General features: G+C 43.3%; 1 protein-coding gene across 2 annotated transcripts; it reads left to right on the plus strand.

Moving 5' to 3' along the window:
• The first annotated feature begins 3,417 nt into the window (after positions 1–3,417).
• Positions 3,418–21,113, plus strand: HIGD1C (HIG1 hypoxia inducible domain family member 1C). 2 transcript variants are annotated; one of them, XM_054527231.1, is made up of 4 exons: positions 3,418–3,734; positions 4,471–4,572; positions 11,436–11,570; positions 20,861–21,113. In XM_054527231.1, the coding sequence occupies exons 2-4, from the start codon at positions 4,479–4,481 to the stop codon at positions 20,923–20,925; spliced, it is 294 nt and encodes a 97-aa protein (XP_054383206.1). In that variant the 5' UTR covers positions 3,418–3,734; positions 4,471–4,478; the 3' UTR covers positions 20,926–21,113. The 2 variants fall into 2 exon arrangements, with proteins under 2 accessions (XP_054383206.1, XP_002823273.2); XM_002823227.4 differs by having other exon boundaries at positions 3,418–4,572.
• The last annotated feature ends 19 nt before the right edge of the window (positions 21,114–21,132 follow it).

Here is a 21,132-nt window from a genome sequence, read left to right on the forward strand (position 1 = left end):
TACATGATCACTTGACTCAGAATCCTTTGATGACTCTAAGCATATCTTCTAATCCTCCGCCAATCTCTTCACAACTTTAAAATTATGAAACCTAACAAATAAGTCATTGAATATGCAAAATGACCATTATACATATGAAAATATGTTCAGTTTCACTCATAATACAAGAAATGCTCATCAAAACTGCTGTAAGGTACCATTTCTTACACATCAGATTGGTGAAAACTTCTAAAGCCTGACAACACATTCTGTTGGGCAGGCTGTGGAGAAAGAGACACTTCTGTAGATTGCTGGTGGGAATGCCAATACATTAAAACCTTGTAGGGAAATCTGGCAATATCTAAAAAACTAAACTTTATTTTCCTTTGACCCAGCAATTCCACTTCTGGGAATTTACCCTGAAAATATACCTTCAATAATATGAAAACACCGCCGGGCGCAGTGACTCATGCCTGTAATCCCAGCACTTTGGGAGGCCGAGGAGGGTGGATCACGAGGTCAAGAGATTGAGACCATCCTGACCAACATGGTGAAACCCTGTCTCTACTAAAAATACAAAAATTATCTGGGCATGGTGGCATGTGCCTGTAGTTCCAGCTACTTGGGAGGCTGAGGCAGGAGAATCGCTGGAACTCAGGAGATAGAGGTTGCAGTGAGCCGAGATTGCGTCACTGCACTCCAGCCTGGTGATAGAGCAAGGAGGAGGGGGAGGGGGAGGAGGGGAGGGGGAGGGGGGATGGGGAGAAGGGGAGGGGGAGGGGGGATGGGGAGAAGGGGAGGGGGAGGGGGGATGGGGAGAAGGGGAGGGGGAGGGGGATGGGGAGAAGGGGAGGGGGAGGGGGGATGGGGAGAAGGGGAGGGGGAGGGGGGATGGGGAGAAGGAGAGGGGGAGGGGAGGGGGGAGGGGAGGGGGAGGAGGGGGAGGGGGAGGAGAGGACAACACATATGCACAAGGTTATTCCTTGCAACATTGTTTGCTGTAATGTCTCCAGCCTACATGCTCACTCACATCTAGGAGAGCACTTAAACTATGCTATACCCACACAGTGGAGGACCATGCAGCTATAAAACAGAATGAAGAAAAGATCCCTAGAATGTGAAGTCCTCCACTCTCTGCTTGTAGATTTCGGATGCTTTCTTCAGGATCCTTTCCATTTGACACTTCTCTTGCATCTTTCTAAGGCCATCTGGGCTGGGGTCCACTTGTCCAGGCTGTGTCGCTTCTCCCCCTTGTTCTTTTTGCTCATTGCCATGGCTTTCAGGAAATTTGCCTTGTCTTTGTCCTTCTTTTTCTTCTTCTGCTTGATCACACTGAGCTCTGCGATGCCTTTCAGCTAAAGGGGTCCCTTCTGGACCTGCTTATAGGCTGTCATGGCACCCGCCCGCAGTTTGGTAGGTAGACTGCCCTGGTTATTTTAATGATCAAATTGTCCCAGATTTTGCTATTGGAAGCCCCTTTAAGCTGGCTCCTGTTGTCTATTGACATGTCTCATTATTCTTTGAATCCTTTTTTTTTTTTTTTTTTGAGATGGAATCTCACTCTGTCACCCAGGCTGGAAAGCAGTGGAGTGACCTTGGCTCACTGCAACTTTCGTCTCCCAGGTTCAAGCTATTCTCCTGCCTCAGCCTCCTTAGTAGCTGGGATTACAGGCATGTGCCACCTCACCTGGCTAATTTTTGTATTTTTAGTAGAGACAGGGTTTCATCATGTTGATCAGGCTGGTCTCGAACTCCTGGCCTCAAGTGATTGGCCCACCTCGGCCTCCCAAAGTGCTGGGATTAAGGCGTGGGCAGTGAGACAACACAGCCTAGGTAGCAGAACCACCACTCAAGGCAGGAATGGAACATACACCTTGTCCCTTTCTGAGCCCATTCCCCCAAAATCCCACTTCCAGACACTTCTAACGTGTATTGCCAGGGCAGGTATTGCTAATCAATCACAGTTTTCTTTGTAATGGAACCCAGACACAGTCTGCCTCATAACTCTCATCTCTGGGCTCCAAGCAGCCTCTTGTATTTACTCAGAGTTAGCCCATCACCTGGAGCCTATTTGGCATTCCAGCCTTAAGGACACCTGACGGGTGACAGGACCAAGGCACAGCCCCAGTGTAAACAGACATGGGTGCAGTCAAATGGGAGGGTCCAGGTACCAGTGCTGATGGGCCAGGGTCTTCAAGGGCCTACTTGACCTAGATGAGGATCAAACTACATGTGCTGCTGGGAGAAACAATCTCTGCTGATACAGATATTGAATGAATAACAAAGGCAGAAGAGAAAAATCAAGTATGGAGTTTGAGGTTGGCCCATGTAAACTACAGAATAAAGCAAAAACCAGTTATTTTAAAATAAAATAAAATATAAATAATCATAGTGATGGATTATAAGCCACTGAATAAAATAGGAATGCAAGAGTCCAAACTGATAAATGATTAAATAGAGAAGAAAGAAAAGCTATTCCTCATTAGAATGCCTACTAATAAATGGTTTTTTGTTTGTTTTTGAGATGGAGTTTCCCTCTGTCACCCAGACTGAGTGCAGTGGCGCAATCTTGGCTCATTGCAACCTCTACCTCCTGAGTTCAAGCGATTCTCCTGCCTTAGCCTCCCCGAGTAGCTGGGATTACAGGCACGCACCACCACGCCCAGCTAATTTTTTTTTTTTTTTTTTTTTTGAGATGGAGTCTCATTCTGTCACCCAGGCTGGAGTGCAGTGGCGCCATCTCAGCTCAGTGCAACCTCCGCCTCCCGGATTCATGCCATTCTCCTGCCTCAGCCTCCTGAGTAGCTGGGACTATAGGCGCTTGCCACCACGCCCAGCTAATTTTTTTTGTATTTTTAGCAGAGACGAGGTTTCACCATGTTAGCCCGGCTGGTCTTGAACTCTTGACTTCAGGTGATCCACCTGTGTTGGCTTCCCAAAGTGATGGGATTACAGGCATGAGCCACCGCACCCGGCCATAAGTTTTTTTTTAAGGTGATATATTTAGAAAAACCACCATTTAGCAAACCACCATTTAGCAAACTAAAATTAATGGATTCAAGCAAGGATCATCAACGGACACTGAAATTAATGGGTAAAAGTCTGACAAATAACAGGGTATTTGTATAATATTAAAGTACCTATTCAAAAACTACTTATTAATTAAAAGGGAGAAAAAAAGTAACCACAGTGGAGAACCAGGCAGACACTACGTTAATCCACATGATCAAAGCAGTGGTGTGCTAGAGCCCACACCTACCAGCCCAGGAAAGGGACATTTCCCAACCCTGTGTTCCGTGATGACAGACTCTATTTAGAAATTGGGCGTGGGGGAATATATGGGGCAATGGCAAATGCCACAGAACAGGGCAATATCTCCCCCTCCAGAGCCAGGAGTCAGGTACTAAGACTCAATAGTCACAGAGGGAAGTCAGGAGCTCCCTTGTGAAGGCAGACTTAAGCAAATGCATCTTCTTCCAAAGCCTTCATGTTTTTCTTAATGTTGGCTTCGAAAGCCTAGTTTGTGGCCCAGGCTGCTACTGGTGAGTTTCTAGCAGGGTGCTGGAAATCTTGGCCAATACCAGCCAACCACTCCCCCAGCCCCATTGGGCGTGTTTCTGGGCTTTCCCATTATCAGTTAGTTGAAAATTGCACATCATTGTGTCCTGGCCTTACAACAAACACCTGTTCTGATCTACAGCCTCTTGCTGAAGGAACAACAGGAGACAGACAGCAGGTGGCGGGGTGTGCCACAGGTATCGTGCTTCTTACGCTTATGTTTTCTGATGAAGTCTCATTCATAGGATGAAGCCGCTGTATTTGAATTCTGGGGTGAACACAGTAAGTTGCACAGGGAACAGACTCAGGTGCTGCTAAATCTGTTGTGAATATAATTGCTTTTGCAAGTTTCTTCATTCATCCTATGTAGACAAGCCAGGCTAGACAAGGAATCCATTGTCTAGCATAGCAACTGGTACACAGTAGGTGCTTGGTAAATATCTGAATGATTTTATAATGCCCTGCACATTCTGCAGAGTTGGAGTGCTCATTCTCCCGATACCTGTAAATCTGGAAGTATTTTTGCCTATGTTGGCACTGCCATACTTCTTTAAAATGATACTTTAAAAAGAAAATGTGTTCTTCAAATATAGTGCTTGTGGAAGAAGTCCCGAGGTTCCCAGTGATCTCAAATGCTGAGCAGTGGAAAGGAGACTGAATAACAGCATTATGATCTGTGTTTTTACTCTGTATTCATGAAATCTGATTATCATTTCCTCTCTCTATGTATTTTTTTCTTATCCCCTTCCCCTGCAAAATGAAAAAATTCTGTAGTGAAAAGTGTGAAGAAAAGACAATTGTTTCAGTTGAGCAGATAGGCTTATCAAACAAGTGAAAACAAAAAAAACACATAATCAAGAGTATGACGGGAGAGGAAAAACAAATTATTTTTAATGATTCACGGCAACCACATTTATATCCTATTGTTACTAGAGAAAAAAATGTCTTCAGATAACCAGTGGTCAGCAGATGAGGATGAAGGCCAATTATCCCGACTAATCAGGAAATCTAGAGACTCCCCCTTTGTCCCTATAGGTAAGTACAAGCCTTGACTGGATGCGGAAAACTGTAATAACACAATGATGCCTTACCCAGTGCCTTTGAGGATTGAAATGTTTCTTATAATTGAATTTTTTCAGATAATTGAAGCTAACCTCCTCTAAGCATGTGTTGAACTTTCAGAATAGTTCCTAGTACACGGTAAGCCCCCAGTAAATGTTAGCTGTTATTTGAGGCATCAAATTTTATTCTATTTTATCCATTTTGTTAGAAGTCTACCTAAAATTATTAGTTCCTAGCCAGTCAAATGGAACAGATTGAATGAATATTAACATTTCAGCCATAACTCAGGACCATCAACAGCAGCATCAGTTTATTATATTTAAAGCCTATTAGGGACTATTGAGATGCATATGTCTCTTTGTCTTGTAAGTAATCTAAACTTTAAGTTCTTACGTCTTCTGTTTATAGATTTTTCTGTTTCTTTCTTACTATTGGGCACATTAAAAACTTCTGCTTCTAGGCCAGGTACGGTGGCTCATGCCTGTAATCCCAGCGCTTTGGGAGGCCGAGGTGGGAAGATTGCTTGAGCTCAGGAGGTGCAGGTTGCAGTGAGCCAAGATCACACCACTGCACTTCAGCCTGGGTGACGTAGTGGACCCTGTCTCAAAAACAAACAAACAAAAAACCAAAAACTTCTGCATCTAATGTTTTTAATGCTCTGTGGCACCAGAAGCTAGATACCCAAGCTTGAAAGAACTGTGGGTCAATTCACAGGAAAGCTCTGAGTAAAAGCCTGGACCTATCTGAACACTTGTGAGCATGAACTTTGGAGTGGTCATTTTGGCTGCTCGGTGGCCCTCTGTGCTGGCTTCCTGGTGTGCTCCAGATATTGAGTTTTATGGCAAAATAAATTCTGGACTAAAGAAGTGATACTATAATTAGACTGGGCACAGTGGCTCACTCCTATAATCCCAGCACTTTGAGAGGCCGAGGCAGGTGGATCACTTGAGGTCAGGAATTCAAGACCAGCCTGGCCAACATGGTGAAACCCCATCTCTACTAAAAATACAAAAAACTGGCTGGGCATTGTGGCACACACCTGTAATCCCAGCTACTCAGGAGGCTGAGGCACCAGAATCACTTGAACCCGGGAGGCGGAGGTTGGGTGCAGAGCAAGACTCCATCTCAAAAAATAAAAAAGAGAGATACTATAATTAGATCACCTAATAATCTGGACCCTTAGCCTCTTTATCCTTTCCCCACACGTATTTAGTATGTTTACATTTTCAACAAGTATTATGTGTATGTGGACTTAAAAAAACCCCACAAAACCTAAGCACCAATATTATGTTTTAAAGTCTGAGCTTTCTCTTTCTTCTCCATGGATGTATACTGCAGCCATGCCTGTTTCCTTGTGTTCATTTTTTCTGGAAACTATTAAAATAATTTACTTAAATCAGACTGACATAAGTTTGCAAAAATATTAATTCCATAAAAACTTCTAAATAGGTATGTCAGATGTTCCCACTAAGTGTTACTGTGACTCTAGCAACTTCCTAAATATCATTATTCACATATCAAGAAAGAATCAAATTTTACTTTACAGTAATATTCTGTTTAGAAGTTTTATTTAAGACTTGTAATAGCACCCATAAGAAATGGAAGCAAATAATTTAATAGTGAATTATCTTCCTTAGCATTTTTAACTAAAAAAAATTTAAAAACTCAATGCTACTTGAACAGATCACTATAATGAACAGAGATTAATTAATAAACAGAGACAAAGAGACATATGCACCACTGTGCCTGTTGTATATTAAATTATTTTTCCAGAGACATTTAGGGTGATTAAAGTGGAAAGATAAAAGTGTTTCCAGCTAAATTCAATTATAAACAAACTAGAGACACTATATGGAAAACAGTAAAGGTTCTGATTTTAATCTCTAAAAGAAACAAAACCAATTTAAGTAAGAACAGAACTTTCATTTGATTAAGGGAAGACAGATAAGTTTTTGCTAAAAAATAAATAATGATAAAATTTGGTAGGCTGGGCACAGTGGCTCATGCCTGTAATCCCAACACTTTGGCAGGCCAAGGTGGGTGGATCACTTGAAATCGGGAGTTTGAGACCAGCCTGGCTGATGTGGTGAAACCCTGTCTCTACTAAAAATACAAAAATTAGCTGGGCGTGGTGGCAGGCACCTGTAGTCCCAGCTCTTTGGGAGGCTGAGGCGGGAGAATCACTTGAACTCAGGAAGTGGAGGTTGCAGTGAGCCAAGATTGTGCCACTGCACTCCAGCCTGGGCAACAGAGCCGAGACTCCATCTTAGAAAAAAAAAACTGGATATATATCATTGAATAATTTGTTTAGCTATTGTCATTTTAACAATATCTACTATGTATTTTCCTGCTACAGGATGGAGGGTCCTATGCAGGTAATTTACAAAACATTTTTTATTGGTTATCTTAAGCAACTTCCATCATTATAAATACATTTACACTGTTCAAAATCATCTTACAATCACTGTTAAGGTCTCTGCATGCATTATATCTATTTAAAGTATGTGTTGACAGATTATTTGGCTTTGCTTGTTTCACTTAACAGCTCATATGTGCATTTCTGTGTATTAATACTCCCTATTCTTATTTATTTTTATAGCAATGGCAGTTTTTCTTCTGTTTGGGTTATTTAGGTTTTCCTCAAACATAGTGTAGCCCTGAACATCTTTGTGTCATTTTCTTGATTTTTCTTTTGGTTATTTCCTTGGAGTATGTTCCCAGAAGTAGAATTTCCAGAGCAGGAATCATGTGCAGTTTAATATCATTTGTTATATATTTCCAGAGTTCTTTCTAGAAGGACTTGGCCAAACTTACAGAGCTTTCAGGGTTTTACCTGTTTCCTCATGTGTCTACCATCATCATTTTGTTATTTTTTTTGCTGTTTTTATGTCTGTAGCACGTTAGTCATTTTTATTTATTGTGGATCAGCCTATAAAATATACATGTAAATATAATGATTTACTGATTCTTATTTCCATTTATTAAATGGATCATGAAAGAATAAATATATCCTTACCCACCCATAGACACACATATGCCAACATAGTTATTCCAAACATGCTATCCACATAAAAATTACTTGCTTTTTTTTTTTTTTTTTTTTTTTTTTAAAGACAGAGTTTCCCTCTGTCGCCCAGGCTGGAGCACAATGGCACAATCCTGGCTCACTACAACCTCCACCTCCTGGGCTCAAGCGATTCTCGTGCTTCAGCTTCCTGAGTAAGCATGCGCCACCACACCTGGCTAATTTTTGTATTTTTAGTAGAGACAGGGTTTTACCATGTTGACCAGGCTGGTCTCAAACTCCTGACCTCAAGTGATCCATCAGTCTCAGCCTCCCAAAGTGCTGGGATTACAGGAATGAGCCACCATGCCCAGCCTGCATTTCTTCTTTTAATCGACCGTTACATTTAGATTAAAATTTGCATTTCTATATACTAACAAGAAGCATCTGGAAACTGAAACTAAAAACATAATACCAATCAGACGTGGTGGCTCATGCCTATAATCACAGCATTTTGAGAGGCTGAGGTGGGCAGACCACATGAGGTCAGGAGTTCGAGACCAGCCTGGCCAACATGGCAAAACCCCGTGTCTACTAAAAATACAAAAATTAGCCAGGCATGGTGGCACGCACCTGTAATCCCAGCTACTCAAGAGGCTGAGACAGGAGAATCGCTTGAACCCTGGAGGTGGGGGTTGCAGTGAGCCGAGATCACGCCACTGCACTCCAGCCTGGGCAACAGAGTGAGACTCTGTCTGAAGAAAAAAAAAAAAAAATAGAGAGACTACTGTATTCATGAATTGGAGGGGTGTGTGTGTGTGTGTGTGTGTGTGTGTGTGTGTGTGTGTGTAGTAGAGGCAGGGTTTTACCATTTTGGGCCGGCTGGTCCCGAACTTCTGACCTCAAGTGATACTCCTGCCTTGGCCTCCCAAAGTGCTGGCATTACAGGCATGAGCTACCATGCCTGATCCTGTGTTCCTGAATTGGAAGGCACTGTATATTGGTAAAGATGTCAATTCTCCCCAAGTTTATCTACAGGCTTAATGTAATTCCTGTCCAAACCCCAGCAAGGTTTTTGGTAGACATAGACAAACTTATTCTAAATCTTATATGGAAAGGCACAAGTCCTAGAAAAGCTAAAATAATCTTTTTTTTTTTTTTTTTTTTTTGAGACGGAGTCTTGCTCTGTTGCCCAGGCTGGAGTGCAGTGGCACTATCTCGGCTCACTGCAAGCTCCGCCTCCCGGGTTCACGCCATTCTCCTGTCTCAGCCTCCCGAGTAGCTGGGACTACAGGCGCCCACCACTACACCCGGCTAATTTTTTGTATTTTTAGTAGAGACGGGGTTTCTCCGTGTTAGCCAGGATGGTCTTCATCTCCTGACCTCGTGATCCGCCCGCCTCGGCCTCCCAAAGTGCTGGGATTACAGGCGTGAGCCACTGCGCCCGGCCTAAAATAATCTTTTTTAAAAAAAGATAAAAGTGGAATCACTCTGGCTGATATTAAGGCTTACTATATTGCTACAGTAATCAACACGGTGTGGTACTGATGGAAGGTCAGATGCATAGATTAATGGGAAAGAATAGAGAACCCAAAAAATAGGCTGGGCACAGTGACTTACGCCTGTAATCCCAGCACTTCGGGAGGCTGTGGTGGGTGGATCACCTGGGGCCAGGAGTTCAAAGCCAGCCTGGCCAACATAGCGAGACATCATCTCTACTAAAAATACAAAAGTTGGCCAGGTGTGGTGGTGCATGCCTGTAATCCCAGCTACTAGGGAGGCTGAGGCACGAGAATCACTTGAACCCGGGAGGCAGAGGTTGCAGTGAGCTGAGATCGTACCACTGCACTCCAGCCTGGGTGACAGAGCAAGACTCCGTCTCAAAAGAAAAACAAACAAAAAAAAGACGCACATTTTACTGTGCAAATGTTTTCTTACTGTGCATTTTGTCCTTGTCATATTCTATTACGTCTACCATATCCTCTTTTTTATTTTTTTCTTGAGACGGAGTTTTGCTCTTGTTGCGCAGGCGAGAGTGCAATGGTGCAATCTCAGCTCACTGCAACTTCTGCCTCCCGGGTTCAAGCGATTCTCCTGCCTCAGCCTCCTGAGTAGCTGGGATTACAGGCATGCGCCACCACGCCTGGCTAATTTTGTATTTTTAGTAGAGACAGGGGTTTCTCCATGTTGGTCAGGCTGGTCTCAAACTCCTGACCTCAGGTGATCCGCCTGCCTTGGCCTCCCAAAGTGCTGGGATTACAGGCATGAGCCACTGCGCCCGGCCCCATATCCTCTTATAGATGTTATAAATACACTATTCTATTTTCTTCAGTTTTTGTTGTTGTATTTTTGTTTTGTTTTGCATTTAACTCTTACTTATCCAAAAAATTTTTTCAGGGTCTAGTGTGAAATACAAATCCAAGTTAGTTCTTCTCTATACCAATAAGTTATAATTATGGCATTTATTAAATTATTCCAGTATCTGGGTTTATTTTTGTTGTTGTTGGTTTTGTTTGTTTTTTGTTTTTTAAAACAAAGTCTTGCTCTGTCACCCAAGCTGGAGTGCAGTAGCATGATCTCAGCTCACTGCAACCTCCACCTCCTGGGTTCAAGTGATTCTCCTGCCTCAGCCTCCCGAGTAGCTGGGATTACAGGCATGCACCACCACACCCGGCTAATTTTTTTGTATTTTTAGTAGAGATGGGGTTTCACCGTGTTGGCCAGGCTGGTCTTGAACTCCTGACCTCAAGTGATCCACCCGCCTCAACCTCCCAAAATGCTGGAATTACAGGCATAAGCCACCACACCTGGCCCAGTATCTGTTATCTGGCTATTTTTGTTTTGTCATGGATTAAGTTTTCAGTGTTTTAAATCTTTTTCTAGAATCTTTCCTATTTAGTTGATAAGTTCTTTGTTTCAGAGCCAGTTACATAGAATCTTCGTTGTCACAGCAGTATATTCACCCCTTGACATTTGTAGGAAATACAGAAATATTTGTATGGGCTTCTGAACTTTTCTAGAATCACAGTTCTTGCCAGAGTTATGCTTCTCATGCATATATTCATACCTTTTCATCTCTCACTAAAGTTTATTGTTTCACTTTATACAGAAGAACAAATTTTTTCTCACTCTACTGGGTTTACTCCTTATTTGGTAACAGGAAGAGAAGAATAAAGCCAAACACTCAAAAGCTGTGGGCACTGAGATATTGGGTTAGTTCACTTACTGGCTAAGTGACTTGCCACAGATAATAACCTTGTAGCATGCACAGTTTGAAATCATTCCTCAGGAAATTACAAATGACTAGACAAGTCACTACACTATATGGTTCTAATTTTTCTGGGAAGAGTCAAAACTGCAAATACTGGACTCAAAAATATTAAGGGCTCATTTTAAAGTCTGGTAGATCAAATCCAGCTTGGTTCTTTGAAAAATGTTCTTTGCTGGAGTCTTTCCCGCTTATCTTTCAGGTTCTTATCCTGTAGACATTCTTTCATTTAACTCTCTAAGCACTTGAAAATTCTTGCCTGCTGTGTATTTAACCCATACATTTTTTTTTTCTAGAGACAGGGTCTCACTCTGTCACCCAGGCTGTAGTGCAGTGGTGCAATCATAGCTCACTGAAGCCCTGAACTCCTAGGCTCAAGGGATCCTCCTGCCTCAGCCTCCTGAGTAGCTGGGACTACAGACGTGTATGACCATGTGTGGCTTATTTTTTATTTTTTGTAGAGATGGGGTCTTGCTATGTTGCCCAGGCTGTTTTCAAACTCCTGGTCTCACACAATGCTCCTGCCTCAGCCTTCCAAATAACCCATACTTTTAAAATTCACAGGTATAGCAGGCTTTGTGACTGTGGTGTCCTGTGGTCTTTACAAGCTAAAGTACAGAAGAGATCAGAAAATGTCAATTCATCTTATTCACATGAGAGTTGCTGCCCAAGGATTTGTTGTTGGAGCTGTGACTCTAGGTAACCTGCTTAATTTGTATCTTATGTTCAGCTGTCTTTGAGAGTACATTTATTTATTTTATTTACTCATAGTAGAAGATGAATATTGGGTCACAATGATGTAATGAGAGAGGGGGAGGAAAGACTGATCTTCCCTTAGTTGAGGTTGTGGCCCAGTTGTGCGCTTAATTTTTTATGATTGCAGCTGACAAAAACCGACAAAACCTGTGGTAGAAAACTAGCGCAATGGGCTGTTCTTCTCTTTAGTGAAGGGAGTGGTGAATAGTTCCTGTCCTATAACTCAAGAGCAGCAGTTATGGATAGACCACAGCCTGTATTGTGGCTGTGATGCCCATCTCATGGCTAAGAGCAGCGGTCGTACTTCCCAGCCTATCTGAACAGCAAATGTAGTTATTAGTTTAGGAAGAAGACGTCTTTAGTGTCGACAGATCTCATCTGCCTTCTTCTTTCCTTCCAAGTTTCAGCAGTAGGCAAATATTTTTTTATTAGTCCATAAATTAAGCAAGACCTACCAGTCAAATCCAAAGAAAAGGTATAAAATTGTCTTCATTAATTCAGGTTATACCCACAGCTAAATCAGATAGTTCTAACAAGAAGTCCATTTTAGGACCTAAATTAATCTAAAATTGTTTGGTCTACATTAATGAGAACAGGTCACAACATTCTTAAGTCCCCTTCATGATGTGCAGAGTGGAGTCATCCTGCGTAGGTTGGAGATTATAGAATGATGGGCGTGGGGCTTGCAAGGAAAGTTATGTGGTAATAATCTTATTACTGTGAGCTGTAATGTGCTCCAAATACAGGAAGCCTTACTACAAAGTTACAGTCCTCATTTTCATCATTCAGCAAGCATTTATTGAATGCCTGCTATGTGCCAGACACTGTTTAGAAATATGACCCAGTCCCTACCCTTAAACAGTTTAGTCTCCTTAGGAAGACAGACCAAGAAAGAAAGAAGACAATATAAAGTTATAGATGCCTTGACAGAAATAGCACAGGCTGGCTGGGCACAGTGGCTTACACCTGTGATCCCACCACTTTGGGAGGCCGAGGCGGGCAGATCAACTGAGGTAAGGAGTTTGATACCAGCCTGGCCAACATGGCAAAACCCCATCTCTACTAAAAAATACACACACACACACACACACACACACACACACACACACACACACACAAACAGCTGGGTGTGGTGGCACATGCCTGTAATCCCAGCTACTTGGGGGAGGCTGCGGCGGGAGAATCGCTTGAATCTGGGAGATGGAGGTTGCAGTGAGCCGAGATCATGCCCTTGCACTCCAGCCTGGGCAATAAGAGTGAAACTCCATCTAAGAAAAAGCCAGGCGCGGTAGCTCATGCCTGTAATCCCAGCACTTTGGGAGGCCAACGCAGGAGGATCACTTAAGGTCAGGAGTTCAAGACCAGCCTGGCCAATGTGGTGAAACCCCATCTCTACTAAAAATACAAAAATTAGCCAGGTATGGTGGCATGCGCCTGCAGTCACAGCTACTTGGGAGGCTGAGGCAGGAGAATTGCTTGAACCTGGGAGGCAGAGGTTGCAGTGAGTCGAAATCACGCCACTGCACTCCAGCCTGGGCATCAGAGCAAGACTACATCTCAAAAAAAGAAAAAAAATATTTTTGTGCTATGGAAGCACAAACACAAGGGAGTGGTATTTAACTAGATGTAAACCATGTACTGAGCCAAGAATAAGGAGGAATTAACTAAGCAGAGAAGGACCTCAGGATTCTAGGCAGAGGAAAAAACAAAGGCACAGAAGCATGGCATGTAAGTGGAACTCTACATAGCTTGGTAGGTGAATCAGTGTTTAATGAGAAAAGCAAAACTACTAGTAGTAATGTTTAATGAGGGGTTTATTACAGGTATTTGAACTTACATAATTATGAGGCTCTTGCTTATGAATCTGGAGCTGGGGCCTGAAGTGAGCAGGAAAAGGAATTAGAAAAGAAAGGAAAGTAGGCCAGGCATGGTGGCTCACACCTGTAATCCCAGCACTTTGGGAGGCCGAGGCAGGGGTATCACTTGAGGTCAGGAGTTTGAAACAAGCCTGGCCAACATGGTGAAACCCCATCTCTACTTAAAATACAAAAATCAGCTGGGAGTAGTGGTGCATGCCTGTAATCCCAGCTACTCAGGAGGCTGAAGCAGGAGAATTGCTTGAACCTGGGAAGCAGAGGCTGCAGTGAACCAAGACCACACCACTGCACTCCAGCCTGGGTGAAAGGGCAAGACTCCATCTCAAAAAAAAAGTAAAGTAGAAGCAAGGAAAATCCAGAACCTGCAAAGATGAGCTAGAAAAATACACAGGGCAGACTGGAACCCTTGTGGGTTTTCAGCCATCTCCAAGCCTCCACATTCACTGATGGAGGTGAAATATAGAAAATGCCAATGCCTTTCATCCTGGAGCTAAACATGGAGCTGGCAAAGGGGTCAGAGAAGGTGAAGGAGAAAATTCAGCAGGAGCCATGGTGGCTGTGCTCATGATTGCTGAACCCTGCCAATAAAGTGAGCCAGCAGAGAAGCAAAACTGTACTGCAACAGTGTCTTCCAGACATAAGAAGAATTCGACTGCTGCATCATTTCCACCTTCTAAATCTCATGCAGGATGTCTCTTTTGCACTAACCCTGGTAATAAAAGGAAAGGAATTCTGGAAAATGCAGTTACAGGCTACTTCAACTGACATAATACGAGCCTACCACTGTCCAGCCCTTGTCAACTTGACATCCATATATACCTCTATTAATTACTCTTAACTTCCAAATAAAGACAGTGTCAAAATCAGCCACCCCTTGTATATCCAAAAGCATGCTAGTTCTCTCCCAAAAGAGGATACAGAATCCCTTCATACATCTTTGGATGATGATGATTCCTCTTTGAGCTGAATCATATTCCCCTTTGATATCCTATGACTTAAATCCTGAGATATAAGGTTGAATCCTATTAACACTTCTTATGTTAGATGATAGGTAAATGGAAGTGGGGAATCGAAAAAAATTTGGCTAATCTATACATAAATGCATTCATATCAAAATAAGGAAGAAACACTCCTAAATATCACAGTCTGTTTCTGCAGCTGGTCAGATGGCTATAGCTAGTATTATATCTATATTCATCCACTACACATTTCATATCCCCTTTGCTTTCAGGAAGTACCTTGGCTACTCATGGTTATTTGACTGGTGGGGTGACCCAAACCTTCATTCCTTCATGCCTAACCTGGATTATTAGGCATCCTGCCTGTGTTGGATTTAGTTTTCCATTGTCTTTAATCACAGGACATGGGAGTACCAAGAAGTGCCCTAAAAGATATAATGCATTCCAATTTCCCCTTGATATTCAGAACAAATTAATATAATGAACTAAAGCAATGTCCTGTATAATGAAGAGATGATCAAGGTCCCAGCAGACTAGATTATGACATAGGGCTGGAGAGTTCACACAGCCCTGAGATTAGGCAGTGAAAGTATACTGTGGGCCCTGCGAGGTGAAAGCAAATGCTTCTGATTATCTTTAGTAAAAGATATACAGAAAAAAGCACTCAACCAGATTAACAGCTGCATACCAAAAAGCAAATGTTATGTTGATTTGCTCCAGCAGCAAAACCACATCTGGACAGTAGAGTGACCACCTGATTAAGTTTATAGGAATAGTATCATTCGCCAAGATCCATCTGTCTTCTGCCAAACAGGCAAATTAAATGGGGATGTTTTAGGAATCACCACTCTGCTATCTTTTTTCAAAATCTTTTTGTAGAGACAGAGTCTCACTATGTTGCCCAAGTTCAAACTCCCGACCTCAAGCAATCCTGCCTTGGCCTCCCAAAGTGTTGGGATTACAGGCATGACCCACTGCATCTAGCCACTCTGACATCTCTGAAGTCCTTGATGATGGCACTAATCTTTACAGTCCCTCTAGGAATAGAGTAATGCTTTTGTTTTACATTTGTGGGTTTTTTTGTTTTTGTTTTTTGAGACAGGGTCTTGCTCTGTCACCCAAGTTGGAGTGTAGTGGCATGATCATGGCTCACTACAGCCCCAAACTGCTGGGTTCAAGCAGTCCACCCACCTCAGCCTCTTGAGTAGCTGGGACTACACTTGTGCACCGCCATGCCTGGCTAATTTTTAATTTTTTTTTTTTGTAGAGGTAAAGTCTTGCTACGTTACCCAGGCTGATCTTCACCTGGTGGGCTCAAGCAATCCTCCCACCTCAGCCTCCCAAAGTCTGGGATTACAGATGTCAGCCACCGGTTTACTATTTTTCCTTCCACTTGGTATTTCCTACTATAATAGCCCTTACTTTGCAGGTCAGGGGACCAGTGTAAGAATTCTGACAGTTGATGAGTTTGTCTATTCCAATTACACATTCCAGAACTGAGGAATAACAGAGAGTGGGTTCAGTGACCCACCAGGCTTGACTATGGAACAGACCCACAGCAAAACTCCATTAACCACCTGACCTCCATAAACCCCTACTTTGACTGGTAGGCTACACTAATTCTACCAAAGTATGGATTAGTGTCAATTTAGAACCAGGATTCAAAAATCCCCCATAAATGTGATTCTTTTCCCTTCCTTGGTGAACAGGTACCCTGGTAAATGAGCACAGGTCCCCTTTGGGGAAGGCTAGAAGGAAGACTTATATATATTTTTGTCTGTTGAACAGGGTCTTTCCTTAAGGGGATCTGGCTCCCTCTTCATTCAAAGGATTTCTGGGCCTGTGAAAATGACTCAATTCTAGGAATTGGTCAAGGAGCCCTGGCTCTTTATTGTGGTGATTCAAGTTAGACTTTTGTTCACCAAACCTAGAGCTTTTCTGCTTCTGCCCATAAGTTTCAGTTCTAGAGATACCATAATCAGTTAGCCAATGCCAAAGATCTCTGTGGCTTACTTAGACTATTCCGATGACCACTTAGGCCTTGCTGCCCATCACAACAATCATGCTTTCCTTGTCTTTGTCAGTCAAATGCTACCACTTGACCCCCATAGCCTCAGGATCCCATCATCCCCATAGAATTTAGGGAGCCCAGCAGTTCGCACTGTCATTTCTGGCATACAGAGAACAGTCACCACAGGACTCTTGCCAGGGCTACCCTGACAAATGTCTTTCTCACAATCTTAGTTTAGGGAGTGGGTAAGCAGGATAAATTTACTCTAACATACCAATCTCCCTAATCCTTTGGATACCTACCTCTGTGGCAGTTTCTGAACCTCAGCACTACTGACATTTTGGGCTGGATTATTCTTTGTTGTGAAGGATTGTCCCATGCATTGCAAGATGCTTAGCAGCATCCCTGGTTTCCACCCACGAGATGCCAGTAGAATTTCCTCTCACCTCCACACCCTCAGTTGTGACAACCAAAAACATCTCCAGACACTACCATATTTCCCTGGGGAACAAAACTTCCCCTGGTTGAGAACCATTACTCTACCAAGAAAGTTCTGGCATTTCAATTTCATTTAGTGGAGATTACCTTTTAGTCCAAGTTTCAGTCATTCTCAGACAGGATGGAAGGACTGCTTCTATTGGCAAAGGAGTCTCACTAAAATATAAGTGTTCAAAGACCCATTTCATTTACGTCTGCCACATCTTCCCAATTTTCAGTGTCCCATTCCTTCTAAAGCAATGGTTTAACTTTAACATAAGTGACTTTGTGAGGTTGGGGATTGAATTTGTATTGTGATGAGCCACTCACAGGATTCGGGAGGCCAAGGTGGGTAGATCACTTGAGGTCAGGAGTTCGAGACCAGCCTGGCCAACATGGTGAAACCCCATCTCTGCTAAAAATCCAAAAATTAGGCAGGCGTGGTGGCATGTGCCTGTAATCCCAGCTACTCAGGAGGCTGAGGCAGAATCACTTGAACCCAGGAGGCAGAGGTTGCAGTAAGCCAAGATCACACCACTGCACTTCAGCTTGGGTGATAGAGTGAGACTCAGTCTCAAAAAAAAAAAAAAAAAGAAAGAGAAATAGGGTCTTGCTCTGTCATCCAGGCTGGAGTGCAGTGGTGCGATCATGGCTCACTGCAGCCTCAAACTCCTGGGCTCAAGATATCCTCCTGCCTCTTCTGGGCTTAAGAGATCCTCCTGCCTGCCTCATTCCCACATAGCTGGGACTACAGGTATGCATCATCGTGTCTGGCTAATTTTAAAATTTTTTTGTAGAGGTGGGATCTCCCTATGTTGCCCAGGCAAGTCTCAAATTCCTGGGCTCAAATGGTCCACTTGCCTCAGCCTCTCAAAGTGCTGGGATTATGGGCATGAGCTACCGGGCCTGGCCTTTATTTTTTGTAGAAATGAGGGTCTCACTTCATTGCCCAAGCTGGTCTCGAACTCCTGACCTCAAGCGAACTCCCACCTCAGCTTCCCAAAGTGCTGGGATGACAGGCATAAGCCACCATGCCTGGCCTAATGGGTGATAATTTAAGAAGCTATTTTGCTACTACATGCCATGGACTGTTAGCATCCTCTTTATAACTGAAAACATGGCCATTAATGCCTTTAAATCTAAACAGATCAGAGAACCAATTCCGAATAACCCAGAACCACTTCAGAGAAACTATCATGCTGGTTCTGTTCCTCTGGAAGCACTTCTAATTCCAAACTGTATTAGTCAAGATTCAGACAAGCAAAACTACCAGTAGTGATATATAAAAAGCGATTTAGGCTGGGTGTATTGGGAGTCCGAAGCAAGAGAATCACTTGAGCCCAGGAGTTTGAGACCAGTCTGGGCAACATGGCGAATACTCTGTCTCTACAAAAAATTAAAAAGTTAGCCAGGGAAGCTGCATGCACCTGTGGACCCAGCTACTCGGGAGGCTGACATAAGAGGATGGCTTGAGCCCAGGAGGTCGAGGCTGCAGTGAGCCTTGCTCATGCCACTGCACTCCAGCCTTGGCCACAGAGCGAGGCATTGTCTCAAATAATAATAAGAAGAAGAAGGAGGAGGAGGAGGAGGAAAAAGGGGAGGAGGAGGAGAATGAGGAGGAGGAGAAGAAGGGATTTATTACAGAGATATGACCTTAAAACATTTTTGGAGTTGGCTAAACAGTTTATGCGAAGCTGTTGCTTATGTTTCTAATACTGGGGACTGAAGTCAGTAAGGCAGCAGTTGGGAAGGAAAGATAAACTGGAATCTGCAAGGATGAGCTAGAACCCAAAAAGACAGATGAGAACTTGAGTCAGACTCACTGCCTCCCAACTTACCGTAATCTCCACTCCAGTTCCACCCTTTTTTTTTTTTTTTTTTTTTTTTTTTTGGGAGACAGGGTCTTGCTCTGTCATCCGGGCTGGAGTGCAGTGGCGTGATCACGGTTCACAGCAACTTCGAACTCCTAGGCTCAAGTGATCCTCCCACCTCAGCTTCCCTAGTAGCTGGGACTACAGGTGTGTGCCACCATGCCCAGCTAATTTTTGTTTGTTTTGAGATGGAGTCTCCCTCTGTCGCCCAGGCTGGAGTGCAATCTTAGCTCACTGCAACCTCCGCCTCCCAGGTTCAAGCAATTCTCCTCACTTAGCCTCCCAAGTAGCTGGGATTACAGGCACCCGCCACCACACCTGGCTAATTTTTGTATTTTTAGTAGAGATGGGGTTTCGCCATGTTGGCCAGGCTGGTCTCAAACTCCTGACCTCAAGTGATCCACCCACCTTGGCCTCCCAAAGTGCTGGGATTACAGGCATGAGCCACCGCGCCTGGCCCTAATTTTTTTATTTTTTTGTAGAAATGGGTCTCGCTATTTTGACTAGGCTGGTCTCTAACTCCTGGCCTCAAGTGATCCTCCTCCCTTGGCCTTCCAAAGTGGTGGGATTACAGGCATGAGCCCCCACCACACACCTGCATTTATATTGTTTATAAATAAATGCACAGTTTAGCTGGGCATGATGGCTCACGCCTATAATCCTAGCACTTTGGGAGGCCGAGGCGGGTGGATTACCTGAGGTCAGGAGTTCGAGACCAGCCTGGCCAACATGGTAAAACCCCATCTCTACTAAAAATACAAAATTAGCTGGGTGTGGTGGCGCATGCCTATAGTCCCAGCTACTAGGGAGGCTGAGACAGGAGAATTGCTTGAATCTGGGAGGCGGAGGCTGCAGTGAGCCAGATCGCCCCACTGCACTCCAGCCTGGGCAAGACAGAGAGACTCCATCTCAAAAAAATGAAATAAGTAAATAAATAAATCCACATTTTGAGAGGCACGCTCAAAATATTTACTTAGGTAAATCTGGAAAGTTTGGAGACCACCTACCTGTGCCATGTAGAAATCTCATATGTAAGGCCAGGCACAGTGGCTCATGCCTGTAATCCCAGCACTTTGGGAGGCCAAGGCAGGCAGACCACCTGAGGTCAGGAGTTCAAGACCGGCCTGGCCAACATTGCGAAACCCTGTCTGTACTAAAAATACAAAAATTAGCTGGGCATGGTGGTGGGTGCCTATAATCCCAGCTACTCGGGAGGTGGAGGCAGGAGAATCGCTTGAACCTGGGAAGCAGAGGTTGCAGTGAGCTAAGATCATGCCATTGTACCACTCCAGCCTGGGTGACAAGAGCGAGACTCTGTCTCAAAAAAAAAAGTCATATGTACAATAATCAATATATGGGTTTCACACTCAGAAGAGGGATCTAATTTCAAGATCTGATGCCTTGATAACTGAGACAGGTATGGGCTGGTGGTGGTGGTATGTGAGTTGTAGTTTAAATCTGTGACTCCCTAACTTGCTTTTGGATGTGAACATTTGCTGACATCCTTGGAACTCACTAAAGCAGCTCCCCTCTTCCTTACCCTATTCCTCCTGGCTACTTCCCCCTTTCTGCAAGCCCTAGGACTCTGTGGAAGCCATATATATCATCCATCTAAACTCACAGGCCATTCACCCACTAGATCATAAATCCCTAGAAGCAGGAATTAGATCCACTCACCATTTGTTTTCCTTGGGATACTGAGCACAAGTAGAGACTGCATAAATGCTAATTGAGATGACTACTATTTTTATCTTCACATCTGGTCAAATTCGCCCACTTTCCTAACATTTCACCAATATTTTGGTGGCACTATAACATTATAAATTTAAGTTGATATTGATTTGAAAGGGCTCCTAGAGTTTTGTTTTTTGTTTTTTTCTAGAGTTACCTGTATGATCCAAACCAAAAACTAATAAGAAGGAGGGCCTTTGTTTCTGTTTAAATTGTGGGCTAGTTTCATAAAAATACAACAAGTGGAAGAAATTCAGTGTTTTGTTTCCCATGGATACTCAATTGATATACATCCTTCTTTTTCTAGGTGTTCTCTATTCTATGTATAAGGATTACATTAGACCACGATTCTTCAGTGAGTCCAAAAAATGAAGCTTACATGCTGGAAGCAAGAAAGACAAGAAGCTTCTGAAAACTATTTATTATGAAGAGTAAAGTTTCAATATGTAGCAAATTTTACTTCACAAGTGTCACAGAATGCTCACAGCCTTTGTATTTCAGTCTCAATGTTTTAAGAAGTTGATTTCCAGATCAACAATCATAAACAGTCAACTCAGAAATATCCCGTGTTGATGTCTT

Source organism: Pongo abelii, chromosome 10 (genome assembly GCF_028885655.2).
Source record: "Pongo abelii isolate AG06213 chromosome 10, NHGRI_mPonAbe1-v2.0_pri, whole genome shotgun sequence".
In the NCBI taxonomy this organism is placed as follows: Eukaryota; Metazoa; Chordata; class Mammalia; order Primates; family Hominidae; genus Pongo; species Pongo abelii.

Excerpts from the sequence above, each read along its gene's own strand:
- HIGD1C (XM_002823227.4), top strand. The coding sequence starts at position 4,431 with ATGATTCACGGCAACCACATTTATATCCTATTGTTACTAGAGAAAAAA. Across the intron at positions 4,573-11,435 it reads CTCCCCCTTTGTCCCTATAG|GTATAGCAGGCTTTGTGACT; the intron begins GTAAGTACAAGC and ends TAAAATTCACAG. Across the intron at positions 11,571-20,860 it reads TGTTGGAGCTGTGACTCTAG|GTGTTCTCTATTCTATGTAT; the intron begins GTAACCTGCTTA and ends TTCTTTTTCTAG.